At 45.2% G+C, this 21,936-nt stretch overlaps 1 protein-coding gene across 1 annotated transcript in view; it reads right to left on the reverse strand.

Moving 5' to 3' along the window:
- Nucleotides 1-7,520: 7,520 nt before the first annotated feature.
- Nucleotides 7,521-21,936, reverse strand: part of LOC144784985 (uncharacterized) — an 89,777-nt gene continuing 75,361 nt past the window's right edge. The window contains exon 3 of the mRNA XM_078664109.1: nt 7,521-10,100. Coding sequence (XP_078520235.1) covers nt 8,107-9,471 — 1,365 coding nt within the window. The 5' untranslated portion in view covers nt 9,472-10,100 and the 3' untranslated portion in view covers nt 7,521-8,106. The remainder of the gene's footprint in view (nt 10,101-21,936) is intronic.

Raw genomic sequence — 21,936 nt, forward strand, 5'->3', positions numbered from 1 at the left:
GCAAATATCATAAGCTGTCGAATGTCAAGTACGTGGTAAGTAAAAACATTTTCGTGTTTATGCACACTGATCTGCTTTGAATGCTACCCCCCACCCCTCATTTCTATTAGGAGTACTCTCTCTTTGCAGATAGTGAAGGGTAGTTAACGCAGCCCTTTGCCCCCTTTGTAATCCGTCGTGCCTGCTTCTCTCTCCATTTGATTGATTGTTCTCTTTGGTTCATTCTCTATTTACAAACAAGCACAGAGTCAAAATACTCTGTTTAGTTTTTGCAGATAGCGAAAAACCGTGTAAAAAAACAAAAGGAATCGAGCAAAATCAGTAGGCCACTAATGGGATCTCTTTTTGACCTCGCTAAAATAGAAACATTAGGAACAACCTGTTGAAAATAGCAATGCGTATGTACATAAGCGGCGTTCATTTGTGTTCACAGTACCCCTTGTTGATTGTTTGAATCGAGCATTGAATTGTTCGAAGTTGGTTCTCTTAAGGATCTTCTCTGCCTGCAAACGAGGAAGAATAGGAATATTCTCTCTCCCTTTGCAGATAGTGAAGGGTAGGTAACGCAAGCCTTTAACACGTCGTACCTATTTCATTCCTCATTGATTGATTGATTGATGCACCTGTTTCACCCGGACCATTTACTAGACATACGTCATCTGGCCCGACCAGAGAGCACCCCTAGTGAAAAAGACATATGCAATAATAACGAAGTGATCACTGTATCCTGTTAACAGAAACTTTAGCATGAAACAACCTGGAAAGAAAAGAATAGGAAATCGAAAATCAGTAGGCCACTGATGAACATGAACTTTTATTAAACAACGAACAAAGAAACGATAACATAACGTAATGATAAAACCTATTAATGTCCTAGAAACAAGAAAACGTTAGAAATATGCCAGTGGTGAGAGACCAGAAAAACAGTAAGAGAAACCAAATCACCCCTCGCTGTCCCACCGCCTGCCACGCCCAAAAAATCGATAGACTAGGGAAAATGCAAGTCAGTAGAACATCCGCCCCCACTCTGGAAACTTCCAAGGTGGGGCAGGGTTCCGGCTACGCCCAGCCGGGAGCAGCCCATATAAAGCAGGTCCTGCTGCCACGCCTCGGCCAGGAGATCCTAACGTAGGGTGTAGCCGGAGGAGAGGCCGAGACCAGCGGGACCCGGCCAGGGGATTGCCTTTACAACGCTGAACAGTTGCAGGGGGGGGGGAATGTCTCCTCGACCCTCCCCTCTCTCTCCCAGTCCGGCCGCGGTGGCCCTTGAGAGTTGCAGGTAGTCCCGCCACATGCTCTTCCGGTCCGGCCACCAACGGTCGGGGGGCCGAGGCCGACGGGATCCGGCTGCAGCCAATAAACCAAGAAACCCGTTAATGGGGCCAGAGCCAGGGGCGTCCGGCCGACATCTACCGGAAGCCCGGCCCGAAGACGGACGGGACACTTCTTCTTTCTTGAAAAATGGCTGCGACAACACTGGGGGGGGGATGTCTTGCACATGCCTCCGACCCCCCCCCCCCCTCGTCCTCATCGCCTGGTCCGGCCATAACAAATCTCAAGCGAGACGCCGTGGGGTGCACTGGGAGGGAGAGACGGTGCGAACAGGCCTCTCCTGCCTCCCCAGGTGGAGGCTTCCCAGCTGCACCCTCAGCGCTCCAGGCGCCCGGAAAAGGGTTCTTCCACTGTGGCTATGCTGCAACGTCTCGCCCGGCAGGGTGGAGCCCGTCCGCTCATTTGACCCCGCGATCGCCAGTAGCTACCGAACTCTCAAAATGGCGGTCGACCTGGCAAGAGCGGGCCCAGCATAAAGAAATGGCCCGGTCACTGGTTGACTCCACCACCGTAGTCCTCCACGACCTTGAAGATTCTAGAGGAGCCGCGGGAGTCTCCGACCCCCGATGGGGAATGACTGCCATGATCACCCGTGGAGTGACGAAACTGTATCCGCGGGACGTCGGCGCCAGCCTCACTTTGAATTACTAGAATCCTGCAGACCTCACTTCCGGTGAAAGCACAGTGTGACCCGGTAGGAAAAATTGTTGCACCCCCTCCCCTTTTTGACTGATAGTTCAAACCACCGATCCTTTCCTTTGCCCTTTTAACGGAACTTTGGACTGCCTCCCCCTCTTTTACATTTTCTAGAGAAAACAAAACATTAACCACTACAATAGCATAGCAGTTGACACCAGAACTGTTTTCAAATTGAAAACCAACAACATCTTCAACAGAATCCTTTTTGTTTCTGCTGTGACCCTGCTACAGCACAGCCATTGTCCCCAGCAGTAATTCTGCAATGCCGCTAAGAATAGCTGTGGTGCCTACTGGACTCACTCACCCCCGCGGCGCCCCACGCCGTTATTTGCTGGGCGGCAACTTGCTAGACATCACTTTCGTGCCATCTAGATTTCAGCGCGTTCTGCTGCCTTGGAACTATTCGCACAACAGACCGCTACTGACAAGAATATTTCATTATTGGTGCTGTCAATTTCAATAAATCTATTGGATAATTCAAAAGAAATTGCCACGGTCTCTTCGTTGTTTAAATGTTTTTACTGTTTTTGTTTTCTTGTATATATTTATATGTTATTAAAGTTTTATATTCCTACTACTTTGTTGGAGTGCTATATATTTTTAATGTGACACATAATTGTAAAAACTTTGATGTACAAAGAGTCATTCCTGGAATCTTCCGCTTCAGGCTCTGTCCCCTCCCCAATCACAATACAGGATAGTTTTCAGATAGTAGGAACACGTGTGGTGTGACGGATCTCATCGGGTGTGGGCCTTGATCTACTATAACTCCTTTGAAGAGGGGTGATTCTTTACAGCTGGGGCCATAAACTACATCTGCAGGGCTAGCTGATAGCCTGGACAATCGGACACAGAGGAAGAGGAGTGTCAGAGGGTGCGGTAGTGAATAGGGCGAAAGGGAGGTGTCGGGCGGGCACAGTGTGATTCTCAGGGAAGAGCAGCGCAGATGGGGGGAGGTTTATTGCCCATGCATAAGACAGAGAGCGGGGGTGACCAGTGCCTGGGGAAGATGCTTGCGAGGGTGAGGAGCCATGCTACGAATCGACAGCGTGCAGAGAGTGGGTCTGGTCAAGACATCTAAAATGGCTGCCGTGCACGACAAAAGTGTGGCATTTCAAAAAAGGCAAGATGGCGCAGACAATGTTTTTCAACACTTCCTCATTTCCTTCGAATCGAACGTTAACAGACGTTGGGGCATATTACCAAAGTTAAGCGATATTTATCGCTAACGATGCTTACCAACGAATTTTTTACCGCTAAGCATCATCAGAAATTACCGAAGATAAACCTTGCTATTATCAAGGTTTATCACAAATGCGATAATAAACGGCCGCAATGCATGAATATCGCTAAAAACTCAGCGATATTCATAAATTACCGAGCTAATGCTCTTAGCCATGTTATCCACCTCCCATTGGATAACATGGCTAAGAACTGCTCAGGGCAGGTGTTACTTTTTGGAGATATTCGCGCTTAGCGCGAATATCTCCAAAAGTTGGTAATAGGAGATAGATATCTTGCATGTTGTAATGCAAGTTATTGTGGTATATGGAACTCATACCATAATCTCTCAGGAAAGCAGAAACTGATCCTTTTGGGACCGCCTAAAAAGGCCTAGGGGGTGAGGAGTACTCTACTTTGCCCCCTTTTCACGTTCCGAACTATTTTATTTTACTCTCTTCTGTAATTACACAAAATACCAGCGATAAGATGCATCGGAGACACACACTGAGAGAAAGGAGGCCGGAGATGAAGAAGACATGTCAAATACACATTGGAGATAATATAGTGGCAGAAGGGAAGTAAATATGAGTAAACTTACCATGTAACATAAAAATGTTGCACTCTATAAGTCTCATTTTATACTACAATCACTTCGCTACAACCTCATAAATTAAAAATAAAAATAAATAATGTCTCAAACAATTTTTGATTTCTAAATATAAATTTATTCTTCAGAATTTTCTAAATTTGAAACAACTAGTAACATGTCCTCATCAGTAATTTCCTCTTCAATCATCTCATCTGGAATCTCCTCATTAAAAGTCTGCAATGATGATTCTTGTAACTCTATGGTCTCCAAACACTCGATAAATTCGCCATCAAGAGATTGATCAAAAAAATCATTCAAGTCATCTCCTCCTTCTGACAATATTTCATTATTGGTGCTGTCCATTTCAATCAATGTAGTGGAATCATTCAAGTCATCTCCTCGTGACAATATTTCATTATTGGTGCTCTCAATTTCAATCAATGTAGTGGAATCATTCAAGTCATCTCCTCCTTGTGACAATATTTCATTATTGGTGCTGTCCATTTCAATCAATCTAATGGAATCATACAAGCCATCTCCTCCTTGTGACAATATTTCATTATTGGTGCTCTCAATTTCAATCAATGTAGTGGAATCATTCAAGTCATCTCCTTGTGACAATATTTCATTCTTGGTGCTGTCCATTTCAATCAATCTAATGGAATCATACAAGTCATGTCCTCCTTGTGACAATATTTCATTATTGGTGCTCTCAATTTCAATCAATGTAGTGGACAATTCAAAAGAAATTGCCACGGTCTCTTCATTGTGAGCCATTTTATTTTGAAATTGCTTGCTGTAAATTGCAGAAAAAAATAATCACTTTCATTTATCGTTTTTAGTAATACATAATATAAAACTAACTTTATCAAGTATTTAGTATAACAGAAGGACTGCAAATAAATAACAGAAAACATTTTTCAAATTATCTTCAAGTGTACAACATAGTTCCCCTTACAAATTAACAACTCACCTTTTCAAAAGTAGGAAAAGTGTTAGTACTGTGTAAATCAAACACCAGAAATTCACCACCAAAAATTCCTCACAAATGTACCTCAGACAGTAGTATCACAAAATGGCTGTGGTTTCCTCTCATTTGACATATATACATAACCAATTAACTTTCATCACACACAAATACAAAACCAAAGTAACATTTTAATTGGTTCTAAATTTCAACACTTTCAAATGTGTTTTCCCCATGCAATTTTCCATAGGACATTTACATACGTCTACAGCCTGAATGGCTGAACGGAATTACACCAAACTTGACAAAATGGTACATCAAACCTAAGAGGTCAGGAAGGATCTACTATGCCCCCTTATGGTCATTTCCCCCTTCGCTTTGGCCTCCTCTTGTCTCTCAATCCTACCGAGAGACAAGATGGCGGCCGCTACGGACTGTTTGGAATGTTGACAGACGCCGGAGAACCAATCAGCTTCGCGAAGCTCCGTAACGCGAAAAGTACGCGAAGCGGAGCGCTGTTACAGATATATATCTTTTTTTGAACGTTAATTTCTCAAAATCCACTGGAGCACATATATTGAGACCTAGCAAAGGCACATCGGGCTACCAGTCCCTAATATTTTGCAAAGTTTCGTGCAAATCCATTCAGCCGTTCGATTATTATTATTTTATTTTTTTTTTGCCCCGCGGAGCCCTTTTAAAACCTCCACATCAAACGTAGGGGGTCAGCGAGGATCTACTATTCCCCCTTATGGTCATTTGCCCCTTCGCTTTGGCCTCCTCTTGTCTCTCGATCCTACCGAGAGACAAGATGGCGGCCGCTACGGACTGTTTGGAATGTTGACAGACGCCGGAGAACCAATCAGCTTCGCTTCACAAAGCTCCGTTGCGCGAAAAGTACGCGTCCTGGAGCGCTGCCCGGTCCGCTGTTACAGATATATATCTTTTTTTAAACGTTAATTTCTCAAAATCCACTGTAGCACATATATTGAGACCTACAAAAGGCACATCGGGCTACCAGTCCCTACAATTTTGCCAAGTTTCGTGCAAATCCATTCAGCCGTTCGGGCTAAAAGTGAGGCCAACCGCCCTATGGAAAACTCAATGTTAAAAACACGTTTTGGGACCCCCCTTTTTTCTCAGCCCCCCCTTGACGAACCCCCCCCAAATTTTCAAGGGCTGCTCAGAAACAAAATGTTCCATTTTCCTGAAAGTTTCAGCCAATTCCGTCCACAAACGCCAAAGTTATTAGACATAGAATTTTCAAAAAACCCATAGAGAAAAAATCCTAACTATATATACCTACTGGCGACCGCCAGTAGGTAATATATATATATATATATATATATATATATATATATATATATATATATATATATATAACTTGACTTCTCCTCCTCACGGTACAGAGAACCACAGGACACAGCAGGGCTTCTTTAATTGTTTATTCAGGAGGCTTGCATGACCGGTTTCGGCGCGATGCCTTTATCAAATGCACTCTCAAACAGCATGGTACCCTCTTGCAAATCTTTGTTAGGCTGGCTCCTCCTTCCCAAGTGGTGGTTGGCCCACCTGCACCTCGTTAGCACTGCTCGCACAACTGGTCTAGGAACTACCAGTCCCATAATGCCGCAAGCCGCTACACTTAGTGCCGGTGAAGAGGGAAAACTCACTAAAATTGAAAGGTAATCCACTTTCAGTATATATATATATTTTTTAAACCTTGTAAAACAAACGTAAAGAATTCTCAGCTCAACTGCTTACCATCCTTTGAGTATCAATGTATCAAATTGAAAAAGAAAGCTAATCATATTCAATTTGACACGCCTTAGAATGCATGGCCACTGACCTCCGTTGAATTAGATCATGATAAATAAGTAACCTGTTCATCTTACAGTGGATAGGTGGACAGGCACAAGGAATAGGCTAAAAAACAAAGTAGGTCATATGAGATTCTTTAATCACAACATTGCTGCTATGCCTGCTTCCAGCCCATGTGGCAGGTCTTAAGAGTACGGGCGCTGAATGCTATGGTTCATGACCACATCCTTAGCAGCAACACTGTTTGTTAAGAGAGAAGCGTGCTCAATCCATTGCATACATTGTTTGACCAAGACTAGAGGCCTAAACACCTAATCGGTAAAAAGCAAAATGCTCTACATTACACCATATACTGGAAATTGCTCAATGCACAATCATTGATGATAATTTAAAGTGTTACCTGCCCTATTTGGGAGAGTGCACAATTTTTAGGTGCATTCCAAATTCAAATTTAACGCATTCAGCATTTTAAATGACATTTGTAGCAAACTAGAAATCTAAAAGGTAATGCAAGTATGATGAAATACACTATCTACAACAGATACATAACTCATGCATCTCATGCAATTATAGTTTTTTGCAATTCATCATTTATGGTTTTTATTAGCAGAATGGTGTTTTGTAGTAAATAAACTCCATACTATTGCATGCAACTGCATGGCCTAAGTTCACCTGACATATGAACCTTTATTTTTATTATAGTGGTGGCTGACCAAAACCAACTGAACACAGAAGTTCAAATATGAAGCAAGGCAAGTGGCGTGTCCCTCTGACTTCCACACACTAATTGTGAGGGGGTGTGCAGTAATAGTAGCATGGTATGTGCTGGATTTAGCTTTCTACCCAAATGTATAGAGGCAAAGAAACTGAAAATGCAGTAGGCAAATATAGGTGGTCACCCTTAAACATTTTTATTTGCATATAGTATTTCCCAATACTAAACATTATTGAAGACAGGACTGTTGAACCAATATGCAGCCAGCACAGATATAGCAAACAATTATCCTGAAAGCGGAAATACAATTAATAATGCTCATCATTAGGATGTGAAGTGAAAAACATTATAGATTTAAATACAATAAGTATATGTGAAGAATGAAAATTAGTTTGAAAAACATGCACCAAGTTATTTTGCACAAAAGTAAAACAATGAAGATATCCTTATTCTATTATGTTTAATTTACATGTTAAAGAGCTCAACAGGGTGTATCCGGGGAAAGCACAAATTACAGAAAGCGCTCAAGAAAAAACATTTTGGAAAGGAGGTAGAGAAGTGGGAGGATCCTGAAATAAGCAGTGTTTGTCAGGGGACAGTGGGGATAGACACAGATGCAGGCATACATGAATAGCATTATGACTGGACTAGTCTGGCGGATGTTCACAGATGGACTCTTCGCACTGAACATGCACAGACGTTTTGGTCATATTAACTGCACATGTAACATTTATTCCAAATGCATTCAGAGATATTGACTTAGGTTATCACAATGACTGTATAATAGGTTGTTTCTCCGGCATGCGTTTGCTGGTGACGCTTTAAAGCAGAAGACTGGGTGAAACTCATTCCACATTCACCACATGTGTACGGTTTTTCACCAGTGTGTATTCGCAGATGGCAGCTCAAAGTTGAAGATTTATTAAAGCTCTTGCCGCATTCAGTGCATGTGTATGGTTTTTCCCCAGTGTGTGTTCGCTGATGGCGTTTTAAGTCTGAGGCTTCATTAAATCTCTTCCCACATTCACTGCACAAGTACAGCTTTTCTGAGTGGGTTTGCTGATGGCGGGTTAGGCTTTGTAATCGATAAAACCCTTTTCCACATTCAGTGCATACATGTGTTTTTTCTCCTGTGTGGGTTAGCTCATGCTGCCTTAGAATCGATGATCGGCTAAAACATAACCCACATTCACTACACTTGAATGGTTTTTCTCCAGTATGAGTTCGTAGATGGCGCTTATAGATTGATGTTCGATTAAATGTCTTCCCACATTCCTTGCATGTGTGTTTTCCTTCTCCTGTGTGGCTTTGCAGATGGTGTCTTAGGACTGCCGACTGACTGAAACTCAGCCCACATTCAGTGCACTTGTATGGTGTTTCTCCCGTATGTATCCGCAGATGGACCCTTAGGTGTGATGATCGAGTAAAGGTCTTTCCACATTCATTGCAAGTATGTGTTTTTTCCACTGTGTGGGACTGCTGATGGTGCTTCAAGACTGATGACTGACTGAAATTCATACCGCACTCAATGCATTTGAATGGTTTTGCAGTGTGAGTTCGCTGATGGCGCCTTACGTCAGATGATCGATTAAAGCTCTTCCCACATTCACTGCACATGTAGGGTTTTTCTCCAGTGTGTGTGCGCTGATGAATTTTGAGGTGTGAAGAATGATTAAAGCTCTTGCCGCATTCACTACATGTGTGCATTTTTTGTCGCCGATGGACCTTAAGATGGGACATTAAGAGTGATGACTGACTAAAAGTCATCTCACATTCACTGCACTTGAAGATTTTTTCTCCTTTGTGTGTTCGTTGATGGCGCTCTAGGTCTGATGATCGATTGAAGCCCTTCTCACATTCACTGCATGTGTACGGTTTTTCACCTGTGTGTATTCGTTGATGGAGTGTAAGATTTGATGACCGGTTGAAGCTTTTTCCACATTCACTACACATGTACGGTTTTTCTCCAGTGTGTGTTTTCTGATGAAGTTTAAGTTTTGATGAGGAACTAAAACCCTTCGTACATTCACTGCACGTGTATGGTTTTCCTCTCTGGATTGGCATCTCCTGGCTGGGCTCATTTTTGACCGCATGCCATGACTGTGTCATCGGATGTACCATCATGATTGATGAAAAACTGATTATGCCCTTGCAATTACTGCACTCTAGCTTCAGGAGAGAGTTTTCAAACCCAGCGGTAAGGCTGAATGGACACTATATGTCTTGTCCCATGTATCACATACACCTGGCTTCTATGTTTAAGGTTGGCTTGTTGTTAGGTAATTTTTGCACAAGAGAATGAAAAGTAAACCTGTTGGCTGGGGTGGCAAACGCTTGAATAGAGCTTTCTATTATAAATATTAAGTCTTTATTTTAATATTCAGTTGTCTGATTCACGGAACTTTGGCTCTTGATAGGGAGCAGCCAAGATAGACAGTTGACTAAACACTGCAAAATTTTAAAAAGTATAGTGCGGACCAAATTCTGGTTTGGGCCACATTTTTCTGCATTTGGTGATAATGCCTTAATGTAGTTATTTATTGAATTTAATAATGAGAGTGGAATGGAGGCACCCAGAGATTCACTGAACTGCTTGATTGACTTTTGTCAGCTGCGTCTGTTCGTGTATGTTTTTTGTCTCCTTTAAACTTGCTGCTCAGCAGTGCACTCTTCTTGGTGGGATCCAATAAGTTTCAAAATAAAGTACTCTCAAACTCCGCTTACAATGCAGTCGTGGGTCCAATCCCTGTTGGCTGAAAACAAATCTGAAATTACTAAACGTACAGCTGATATGAAAAACACTATACGAGAGGGAGTTAACATGACATTAGCCAATAAAATTACAGATCAGCAAACTGAATTGAAAAATCACTAAATAATTATAATCATAACTGAATAATTGTATCTTTAAAGCTTTTAAAGAGAGCAAGGAATATTCTTAAAATCACTATCATAATCATATAAATAGAAACTACTGGTGTGAGAAGTTAGCCTGGCATATGATGTCCGCTATTCTAGTGGGCACCTTGTACCAGTCTAAACGAACCTTATTGATGGTGGTTGTAAAGTCAGCCTTATAGTCCTAGTGGTAGCACGGACCAGCAGTCTTAGGCTAAAACTTCAGAGAACATGTGAAGCCATATATAATCCCTTGAATACCAAATGAAAGGATACCACACAAGGAATATATCAAATACATATGTATTTATTTCTAACACAACCCCTCTGAACTCTTTATGAGGTCAGAGATCGAAATACATCACAAGTTACTCATTAAGCATACAATAAGTTGCACAAATACAATTCTGCCCTAGGGGCCTCACGAACCATATACTAAGTAAGTGGTATAAGGACCACTTCAGGAATAGTAAATAGGCCTTAAGCCTAGGGAATTGCTGGGGCTACACTACAGAACCAAAGGTTAGGAAGTAGGAGGCCCACGGGAGACTCGTGCAGTGTCTAAACACAGCCGCGAATTACCATAGAGTTATAATGGGAACGTAAAAGTTACAAAGTAGTTGATTAAGGAAACTTCCGGATGGACTACAGTAAAACCCTTTTAAACTAGGACACGTCGAGAGTCAACACCCACGGGAGCACCGGAGTACTCGAGTTACCTCACCCAGGGAAGACGGGTGCATAGGTGTCTTTTTGTGTCGGGTTTCGGCGATGTTTCCTATGGAGAGCTGCAACAAAGTGCTGCAGGCGACCAGGAGAAAAGTGTCCGGGTGGATCCAAGGGTGGATCGAACATGTGAAGAACCTGAAAGCAGAGGGGACAGAGTCTGGGTCACTAGCCAGGAACCAGGCGATGTCAAGTGTTTCAGGTGAAGAAGGTGAAGCTTGTCTCTGCAGCCACAAGGACCACGCGGCGTCGACAATGCCCAGGAGCTGGATTCGAGCTGTCCCACGAAGGATTTAGTTGACTGCGGTGTCGGTATCCGGATTGGACCCAACAAGTCTTGGCAAACGCAATCCACGCAGGAAGGGAAGATGGGCTTCAGGTCAGACCAGCAAGGTCTGGGGAGCTTCTCCTTTGCAGTGAAGCTGGAGCAAGCCTGGAGCAACCAGGAAAGCGGTGTAGTCTCAAAATGAAGTCTTCGGAGGGCTAACTAGCCAACGGGCTAGCAACCGGGAATTCTCCTCACTCAGAAGCGATATCTCATTCCTTACTGAAACCATCTCCTCGCACGACACTCTCCTCAACACATCCACATATTGTCCGCCAAACTCTATCACCAACAGAAACACTCTTCCTTCTAGCAACTACACAACCAGCACCTTACCCACTCAACCTTCCTTAATTGTCCCTCCCTAACCTACCAACATACCCACACCGTCACAACTTAGTATTCGCCCAATAACCTCTGAAGCTAACAGTTCCACTAACTTAACTACCTCTATCTCACCACCCTCGTCCACTATCCCCCCTACTCAACTGTCTACCATCCCAGTTCTCTTAGGAACAAGCAGACTCCCCCTTACTCCGACCTCCCCTAGACCACCCCAACAACTTAGACCTATCCCCCCTTGTCCCCCCACTACTCGCCCAATAACCTCTGAAGCCAACAGTTCCACTAACTTAACTTCTAGCAACTACACAACCAGCACCTTACCCACTCAACCTTCCTTAATCGTCACTCCCTATAATACCAACATACAACCGCCAAAACTTGGTACTCGCCCAATAACCTCTGAAGCTAGCAGTTCCACTAACTTAACTACCTCTCCCTCACCACCTTTGTCCACTATCCCCCCTACACAACTGCCTACCAACCCTGTTCTCTTAGGAATAAGCAGACTCCCCCCTTCCTCCTGGCCCCTAGACCACCCCAACAAATTATACCTATCCCCCCTTGTCCCCCCTCCAAATCGCCCAACCCCGCCCCCCTCTGTTGCATGCTGATTAATTGCCAATCCGACTCCTGCCACGCTACTGAGATTGCTGAAATCATTCTTAGTGAAAACATTGACATTGCATTCCTAACTAAAACCTGACTCACCTCCCACTTCACTCCCATCCTCGACTTGCTTATCCCCCCTGGTTACTCCATCATTAAAAAAGATAGAATCGAACAAACAGGAGGAGGACTCGCCATCATTTTTAAAATTGAACTTAACATCTCGCTCGTTCATCTACAAGACCCTTCATCCTTTGAATTCCTTTGCGCTGATCTCATTATGCCTGACTCCCCCACCACCCGGTTGCACACTATCTACCATCCCCCTGGAAATAACAGCCCCTTTACGGAAGAGTTGACTGATCTTATTATACAATCATCGCTCTCACATTCTAAAAATCTCTTCCTCGGTGACTACAACATCCATTGGAACAAAAGTGATGATCCTGCTGTCATCCTATTTAATGATACCATGGGCATCACCAATATGACCCAACTCTGCCATTCTCCAACCCATAACAAAGGTGCCACCCTTGATGCCATTATGACTAGCAACGATCTGGCCTCCCTCTCCAATATACTTCCGGTAGACTGGTCTGACCACTACCTTATCCTCTTCACCATGAATAGATCCATGACTCGCCCCGCCCCCATCAGCTCTTTACCTAAGAAATCTACACGCAACCTTCCCCTTATTCGTCCTAGGGAATTGGAATCCACTATTAAGGCCCACTTACTTCTTCCCCCTCTCTCTGACAGCACCACCGACCTAACTAACCATTATAACAATTCTATTCTTGAAGCCCTCAACCAAATTGCTCCAATCAAACTCAAACAACAAAAAAGCAACCCTCCTAAGTCTTGGTTCAATTCTGAACTTAATATCGAAAGACGGATCCTTAGACATTCTGAACGGGTTTGGAGGAATCATCCACCCGTTGACAATCTGGCTCTCCTTAGAACTGCTAGAGCCCAGTACAAAAAACATATCTTTAATGAGAAAGCCTCCTTTCTACGATCACAACTTGATCAAGCCATAAACCGCCCTAGAGAACTCTTTAACATTGTTAAAATACAAACCTCCACTGGCCCTCCTAAAATATTAGCCTCTATTGACAGATGCGAAGAAATTGCCAGTTTCTTTACGAACAAAATCAACAAGATCGAACTATCCTTCTCTTCCCTCCCACTCTCACTTCAACCTACTCCCATCCTATACACCCTCCCCAACACTCCTAACTCTCCTCCGTCCACTTTCTCCACCCCTCTCGATCCTTCTCACCCCCTCCTTGCTCTCCCCCAACAAGATACCTTTCTGAAAATAAGCCCCCCTGCTAAAAACAAAGTTTTATGGAGTGATTTTAGTCCAGTATCTGAATCTACGATCACTAATATCATTGCCAAACTAAAACCTTCCTCCCACTCCAAAGATCCTCTTCCCGCCCTTTTGGTTCAAGAACTTAAATGTATCATTGCCCCTATATGGACAAAAATCATCAACTCCTCTCTTTCCACTGGCTGTGTCCCCACCTTGGTCAAATCTCACCCATTCTCAAAAACACCACTGCTGACCCCAATGACCCTAACGACCTTCGCCCTATCTCTAACCTTCCATTCCTCTCTAAAGCCCTCGAAAAATGTGTCCTATTGCAATTAGAGAAACATATCGCCTCCTTCAACCTCCTTGATAAATTCCTGTACATTTACATTTGATGTTTTTCAATCCGGCTTTAGAAAAGGATGCAGTACAGAAACTGCTATGCTAAATATCACTGACAACATTCATCGCTCCCTAGACAAAGGGGAATCCTCATTACTAATCCACCTCGACCTCTCAGCTGCATTTGATACCATCCACCACCCCACCCTTCTCAACACTCTCAAAGACCGGTTCGGCTTAGATGGCAACGTATTCAAATGGTTCTCCTGATTCCTTCAAAAAGATCACACAAAAAAAAAATTTAAAAAAATCACAGCAAATCAAGCTCAGTCACTTTCCATCTAAACCTCAACCCGTCTCACTCGGCGTCCCTCAAGGATCCATCCTCTCCCCAACCCTATTCAATCTGTTCATGGAACCACTCACCCTCATCCTCAAACAAGCTAATATCAATTACCACCTCTATGCCGATGACACCCAATTATATTACAAGATCAAATCCCACAAAGACATTCTCCACCTCAATGAGACCTTGACCAGAATTCACACCTGGTTCCATCGGAACCATCTCAAACTGAACCCGAATGAAACTGAAATCATCCTTTTCTCCCCCAAAAACAACCTCCTTCCCATTCAACTCTGGATAAATGGCATCAAAGCTCTTAACTGCACACTCTCCACCTCTAATTCTGTCAAATCCCTAGGCATCAGTATCGACCAGAATCTAAATCTCACACCCTACATTAAAAATGCATCCAAACGTGCGCTTTTCACCCTTCTCCACCTCAAGAAACTTAAACCATTTATTCCCGCAGACGATTTCAAACTTGTTGTCCAACCGCTTGTCCAGGATTGACTATGGCAACGCCACTTTGGCTGGCACCCCTAAAATCCATCTTGCACCGATGAAATCTGTCCTCAATCTAGCTGCGAGACTCATCTCTGATTGTAAAAAATTTGATCACATCTCCCACGTCCTCAAAAATCTCAATTGGCTCCCAATAGAAGGAAGATACACCTACAAGATTGCCTGCATCACTCACAAAGCTCTTCACCAAAACACCCCTTCTTACCTTACAACAAAACTACACAAATCAGGTTGCTCCAGGTCCCTGAGGAGCACAAATTCCCTTGTCTTGATCCCACCCAGACTCAAATGTCAAATGACCCAATACCGTGCGTTCTCTGGTAACGCTCCTACAATTTGGAACTCTCTCCCTAAGGATCTTCGCTGCAACCCCTCTACCCTCTCTTCAAAAAGGAACTCAAAGTACTTCTTCTCAACAAGTATTGGGATATCTAATGTTACTGACTGACCATGTTCACTCCTTTCTCTCCCCTTGTCCACTCCTCTTCCCACCCCCTCTCAATCCCTTCATTCTCACACCCCCTCTCTTCACCCTCCTCTCTCTCTCCTAACTTTTAATATTCATTTTCCACTTAATTTTATCTCTCTGTTTCTTTGCCCCCTTGGCCCTGTTGAATGCATTATCATACTGTAACTCTTTTTCGCTCAATTGTTAATTTTATCTCATTATGTTCACCATCCTTGTAAAGCGCTCTGATACTCTTGGGTCCAGTAGCACTATATAAAACCTTTGAAATAAATAAAAATAACGGCGAGGGTGCCTTGGTAGTTGCACGGGTAGCAAAGTGCAGGTAGTCCAGGGTGTCCGGTCCCATGTCTCTCGTGTCCGCCACGGGTCTCAGATTTGGTGTGGATGTGGATCGGAGTCGGAGAAGTCTGGAAGTCCAGTTCCTGAGTCGTTGAGTCTTCGGGTTCCGGCAGGAGCGCCGACAAAGCAAATCGGCAAGTTACTAGTTGGGCCTGTTTGCACAGGGTGGTCACTCCTTGACCACCAGGGAGATGTCTTCAGTCTTCTAGTCGGTATAGAACGTCGAAGGTCCAAGAGGTTCGTTTCAGAGTTTCAGTCCAGGATAATCTAATGTCTCTACAGCTCCTATCTTTATACTGATGTTAGGGGCTGGATTACCTGCTAGGTCCCTCCTATGGGTGGACCTGAGAAGGGGGTGGTTACACCCTTTTCTCTTTGTCCAGTTTCGCGCCAGAGCGGGGCTGGAGTGCCCCAGCAACTGGTTTGAACCGAGCTATGCGTGGAGCACCTTGTGTGCCCCAGGCAGTGTCTGGAAAAGCATCTTTCCATTCAACCCATGTGGAATTTTAGTTCGTGTACTGAACATCATCTACGCCATCTTGCAGACTCACGTATGAACATACACGACAGCCATTTTAGGTACCATGGTCTCCCTGTTCACGATCGCCCGTCAGCACACCTCCCTGAACCTTGCAAGCCATCCCCGCGCACCCTGGCTGCCCCCGCACTCACATGCACAAGTCATGAACCCTCCCCTCCCATGACTCTGTCTCAGGGAATCACACCCCGCGCCTGACCAACACCTCCTTTCCGTCCATGAATACCCCTCCTTTGATGACCCCTTTCTCTGAGCCCGACTGCCTGTACGAACCGCTGGTCATCCCTTAGCCTGAAGATACAGTTTATTGCCCACTACTGTATGCACTCGCCTCTCTTGACGGGAGCCACTATTGATCATGGCCTCCCCGCCCCTGAGATCCGATCAGGCGCACACATTCCAAAGGAATCGGCAGAGCACTCAGCTGCGTGATAGCCCCCTCCCATTGTATGAGGGGAAAGGGCCTCTACTGTTGTCATGTGTTGGAATGGGCCGGAACTGGGGGGGGGGGGGTGCCGGGGATGTCATCCTCATACTTCACAATGTCTTTGTTGTAGTAAAGAGCGTTCACATGTCTTAAACCAGTGTATAAAAGACCAGGTCTCAGAGAGGCTGAGAGAGCACCTCGAGACGATACCTTGTTGTCCGATCTGATGTGTTCTACTCCGTCGGAATAAAACTTGTTTCCTGTCTTCCTGTCTCCAGCGCCTGCCTCTTTATTGGATAACTTCGTATGGTATTAGAGGCGTCTAACGCCGGGCAAATTTAACTTAGGAAACATCAACTAAATCGCCTGACCATTTTGAATTGATCTTTATCAATTGGCGTCCCAAACGCGGGGCCCATCAGCGACACGTGGATCCAGTGGGAGAGGTCCCGACGACAGAGTGAACGACTGCAACGATCGGGAGAGCTCCTGTCCGATAGACCCTCGTCTGACAGCCGATCATCTGAACTTCACTGATTCCGAGCAGACCTCTCCCGAGTGATCTACGGTCCTGACTGGGAACCACCAGGAGTGCCGCGATAGTAACAGAGAGTAGAGGACGATCGGGCGCTGGAAGCGGAAGACGAGAAACTGTCCATGCGGTCCGGGTAAGGTCGTTACACACGACGAATTGTGAAATTGATTGATTGATTGTTTGAAAATACTAGTATTACTCGTTTTATTGTCTCTGAGAGATTCTCTATTTGCAAACAAGCACAGAGTCGCCATACTCTGTTTAGTCTTTGCAGATAGTGAAGGATAGGTAACGCTGACTTTTGTCCCCCATTGTAATCTGCCGTGCCTATTTTTCTCCCCATTGATTGATTGATTGAATCGAGCATTGAATTGTTTGAAGTTGGTTCTCTTAAGGATCTTCTCTGCCTGCAAACGGGGAAGAATAGGAATATTCTCTCTCCCTGTGCAGATAGTGAAGGGTAGGTAACGCAGGCTTTTGCCCCCAATTGTAACCCGTCGTGCCTATTTCATTCCTCATTGATTGATTGTTTGTCCAAACATTGACTGTTTGGAATTGGTTCTTTCTGGAGGTATTCTCTGTTTGCAAATAGCGTAGAATAGAATATTCTGTCCAGTCTTTGCAAGTAGTGAAAAGATAGGTAGTGCAGGCTTTTGCCCCCCATTGTAATCCGTCATGCCTATCTTCTCCCCATTGGTTAATAGTTGGGTCAACCCGGACCGCTTATTAGAGATGAACCATCCAGCTCCATTGGAAGGCACCCCTAATAAGGACATGTTTACTAAGCAAGGACTAGTCGCTATAGCTTATAGTAAGCTATGGCATAAATATACAAAAAAGGATCCTGAAAGTCAGTGGCCACTGATAGGTTCTTTTGATGAAAATAAAATAAAAACACTAGAAGCAGCTGTAAAAATAAATAAGGCAACGCCCACTATGCTCGATAGTATTGGCATGTGGCGCAAAGAAGCAGAACAGCGAAGGAAAAGAGACGAAGCAAAAATAGTGAAAGAGTTACGAAAAGCCGCCCATCTGGCCGCAAAAGAACTAGATGAAGAAATAAGAAGAAAAGAGGAAGTTAAACAAACGCAAGAATCAGGACTGGCAGGCCAATGCCCTGTCAGGACCCCCTCTACGCTCTACCCGGAAATGCCCTCCAAACAGCGGGCAAACGACGAGTTACTGCTCGGTCCTCCAATTATCTACATGCCTCCTCCTTATGCTCCCTGTCAACCTCTACCACAACACTCACCAGTTCAAAATGCAGGCGAGGGTGACCCTAGCGCTAGTGCTCCGGCTCTTACAGCCTTCGCACCGGCCGCATTGGTAACAACATCAGATGAACTCGAGACTAGCAGGCAGCTAACAGCCAGACCAAATAGGTTGAGCAAAGATGAGCGGGATGGAATCGACCAGATAGCAAAGACCCTGGTAGAACGGAAGGAGAGCGAAGAATATACGATGAATATGCACAATTCACATGCCGGTAGTCACAGACAGCATTTCATTTTACGGTTCAGCTACCACACCCTGAACGCGTATGAGGATAGGTACCAGAATAAAGGTCCTGCTAAACTGACGGCTCTATATAGAAGGGTCGATATTGGAGATGGGACTGAGAGCGATGTGACGGACCTCTTCATGCAAACGCTTGAGGTCTTCCGCCACCTCGCGGAACAGAAACCAGAGGTCAAGATCAAAGTCCCTGAGACGATTGAGCCCCCATTAGAAGCAGCCAACACTATGATGCCTATCAGAGAAGCCGCCCCCTACTGGGTTCCCCCAAGAGGTCAGGGAACAAACGATGATATCAACCACGCAGATGCAAAAGGGAGGGTTGTGTACAACTGGGTTTACCAACCATGGGATCGGCAAGATATTTTAACTTTTAGGCAAACCCTGCCCGATTTAAGAAAGAACCCTACAGCATTTTATACCGAACTAGGCACAGCCCTGGGCTCAACCATAATGACTATCGGACATTGATTTGTTTTTCGGGTTGTGTCTGCCGGCCGATGTGTGGAAGCAAATCCGGAAAGCCGACCACACATCTGTTCGGACACACCTGGAAACAACTCAGTGAACTAGATAGGCAGCGAGAGCCCGGAAAGAAACCTGTAAAAGACATACTGGAACTCCCCGACAAAATAGTGCAGAAGCTAAAGACGTTGATCCCAGAGAAGAAGGTAGACTGGTCGGTAGTCACGGCTTGCCGTCAAACCCCAGGAAGACGTATCAGAATATTTCTCCCGATTTGAAACGGTGTTCTCCGACTACAGTGGCCAAGACATGACCACCGCGACCGGACAACACCTATTCGTACAAAACTACGTAAAGGGGCTATCGCAAGAGGTCTCCCAAAAGTTACAGACGAGCGAGAGTAGTTGGGGAGCCTCCAAACCTGCAGCTATCCTTCACATGGCTCAGTATTACGAACACCAAAAGAACGAGAACGAGAGGGCGACTGAGAGAAAGAAAAAGGATTTAAAGGAACGAGTAATGATTGCTCAATTGCAGGGAGTGACTACAGGAAGGGAACGGTATAGGGGAAACTACCAGTCGAATGCCCCTAGGAATCCGCCCCCTAGAGACCGCAACCCCACATCCGGTGCTCCACGAACTGACCTCGATGAGAACCAGTGTGCATTTTGTAAAGAATTTGGACATTGGAAGTCTCAATGCCTGGCCCTTCGGGAAATGATTAAAAATAAAGAGACAAGGGACATGACAAATGGCCCCAAAACTGGAGGGCAGGGACGAGGACAAACCCACGACACCACCAATGACCGATCTGGCAGACCAAACACATTTGACCGCCCCCGACAGAATCAGTGCCAACAGTCCGACTGCAACAATGCTCACGACTCTGCATAGGACTGCCAGGGGCAAGGGAGGGATCCAGTCGAGCTCTGTGTTGACCAGCAAGGTCCTTACGTCACTGCTAAGGTCCTGGGTACAAAGTCTCCATTCTTGGTAGACACTGGAGCGACACGTAGTGTATTATCAAAGCGACTGATTCCAAGGGCACCCTTGTCTGGCTCACACATTACATCGATAGGTTTCGATGGAACGCCCTCCACTAATCCCCTGTCTGTACCTATCTCCTTTGACCTAGGAAACAATCCCACTGACACAACATTTCTGCTCTCCTCCAACTCCCCTGACGCCATTATGGGTATTGATTTGCTGAAACATTTCCGAGCTACTATTAGGTGTTCCCCGGATGGAGTCCGAGTCATCCTGTACGACAACCCGAGCATGTCCAGACCCTATCCCGCACGACATATGTACAGCATAACAGATGCTGACCTATCCTTGCTCGATACCCTACCCCTGTACCTATGGGCCAGAAACGACTCGGATGTAGGACGAATGATGATCGATCCTGTACACATAACTGATCGACCAGATGCAATACTCCCGAAACTCCCACAGTACCGGATATCGCCCGAAGGCGATAAGGCATTGGTAGCGATTATTCAGTCCTTGGTAGATGCAGGAGTGGTAGAGGAAGTGGTTAGTAATGTCTGCAATAGCCCTATCCTACCCATTATTAAAAAGCAAGGTGAGGGAGATGAGAAAGCATACCGCTTCATCATCGACCTGCGAGAAGTCAACAAAGTGGTGGTACCACAGTACCCCGTAGTCTCAGACATCGCCACCATTCTGACTCTCATCCCGTCCACTGCCACCACCTTCACCGTTTTATTGATCTTAAAAATGCATTTTTCTCTATCCCCATCCATTCAGACAGCCGTTATCTCTTCGGCTTCACTTTAAAAAACCATTCGTACCGCTTTTGTAGAGCTCCTCAGGGCTACACTGAAAGTCCCAGCATTTACAGCCATGCCCTCAAAAGACAGCTGGACGCCGTCCAGCTACCAGATGGAGTGGTGTTGATCCAATATGTCGATGATATCCTTTTGGCAGCCGACACCACTCCACTTGCAATCACGGCCACTATCCAACTCTTGCACTTTCTTGCGGAGAACGGCCACAAAGTCTCCAAAAAGAAACTGCAGTTTTGCCAGCCTCAAGTGACTTACCTAGGCCATCTCCTGTCCAAAGAAGGGAGGAAACTCACGCCTGACCGAATCCAAACCATCCTAGACACACCCATCCCAAAAACACAGAAACAAGTCCGTTCATTGGTGGGCCTTACCTCTTTTTGCCGACAATGGTTACCGAATCTCAGTCTCATCATAAAACCCCTGCTTTCCCTGCTGGCTAAAGATGTTTCGTTCCCACTCCCTTGGACTCCCGAATGCCAAGCATCCTTTAAGGAGTTGCGGGATGCCCTTTGCTCGGCACCCGTTCTAGGAACACCAAATTACTCCAAGCCCTTCTCCCTCTTCACGCACGAAAGGGAGGGATGCCCATTGTCTGTTCTAACTCAGCTCATCGGCGCCAAACAACGCCCTTGTGCCTACTTCTCTGCCACTCTTGACCCAGTCGCCAGAGCTTTACCTGCCTGCCTTCGAGCGGTAGCCGCTGCTGCTGTCTCTATCCGCCAGAGTGAGGGAATTGTACTTTCGAACTCTCTCACGGTATTAGTACCCCATGCAGTTGACACCCTTTTGAACCAGACCAAGACTCAACACCTGACTAGTGCGAGACTGACAGGGTACGAATTGACTCTACTTGCACCCCACATCACTCTGAAGAGATGCACGACATTGAATCCTGCTACACTGTTACCCTTGCCTGAAAATGACCCCGATGTGCCCCCTATGCACAACTGTGTGACCCTCACGGACGAACAGACCAGGAGTAGAATTGACCTCCGAGACATTGCTTTTACAGATCCTGATGGGGAGCTATGGGTAGATGGCTCTTGTATCAAACTCCCAGAC

This window comes from Lissotriton helveticus, chromosome 10 (genome assembly GCF_964261635.1).
Source record: "Lissotriton helveticus chromosome 10, aLisHel1.1, whole genome shotgun sequence".
Lineage (NCBI taxonomy): Eukaryota > Metazoa > Chordata > Amphibia > Caudata > Salamandridae > Lissotriton > Lissotriton helveticus.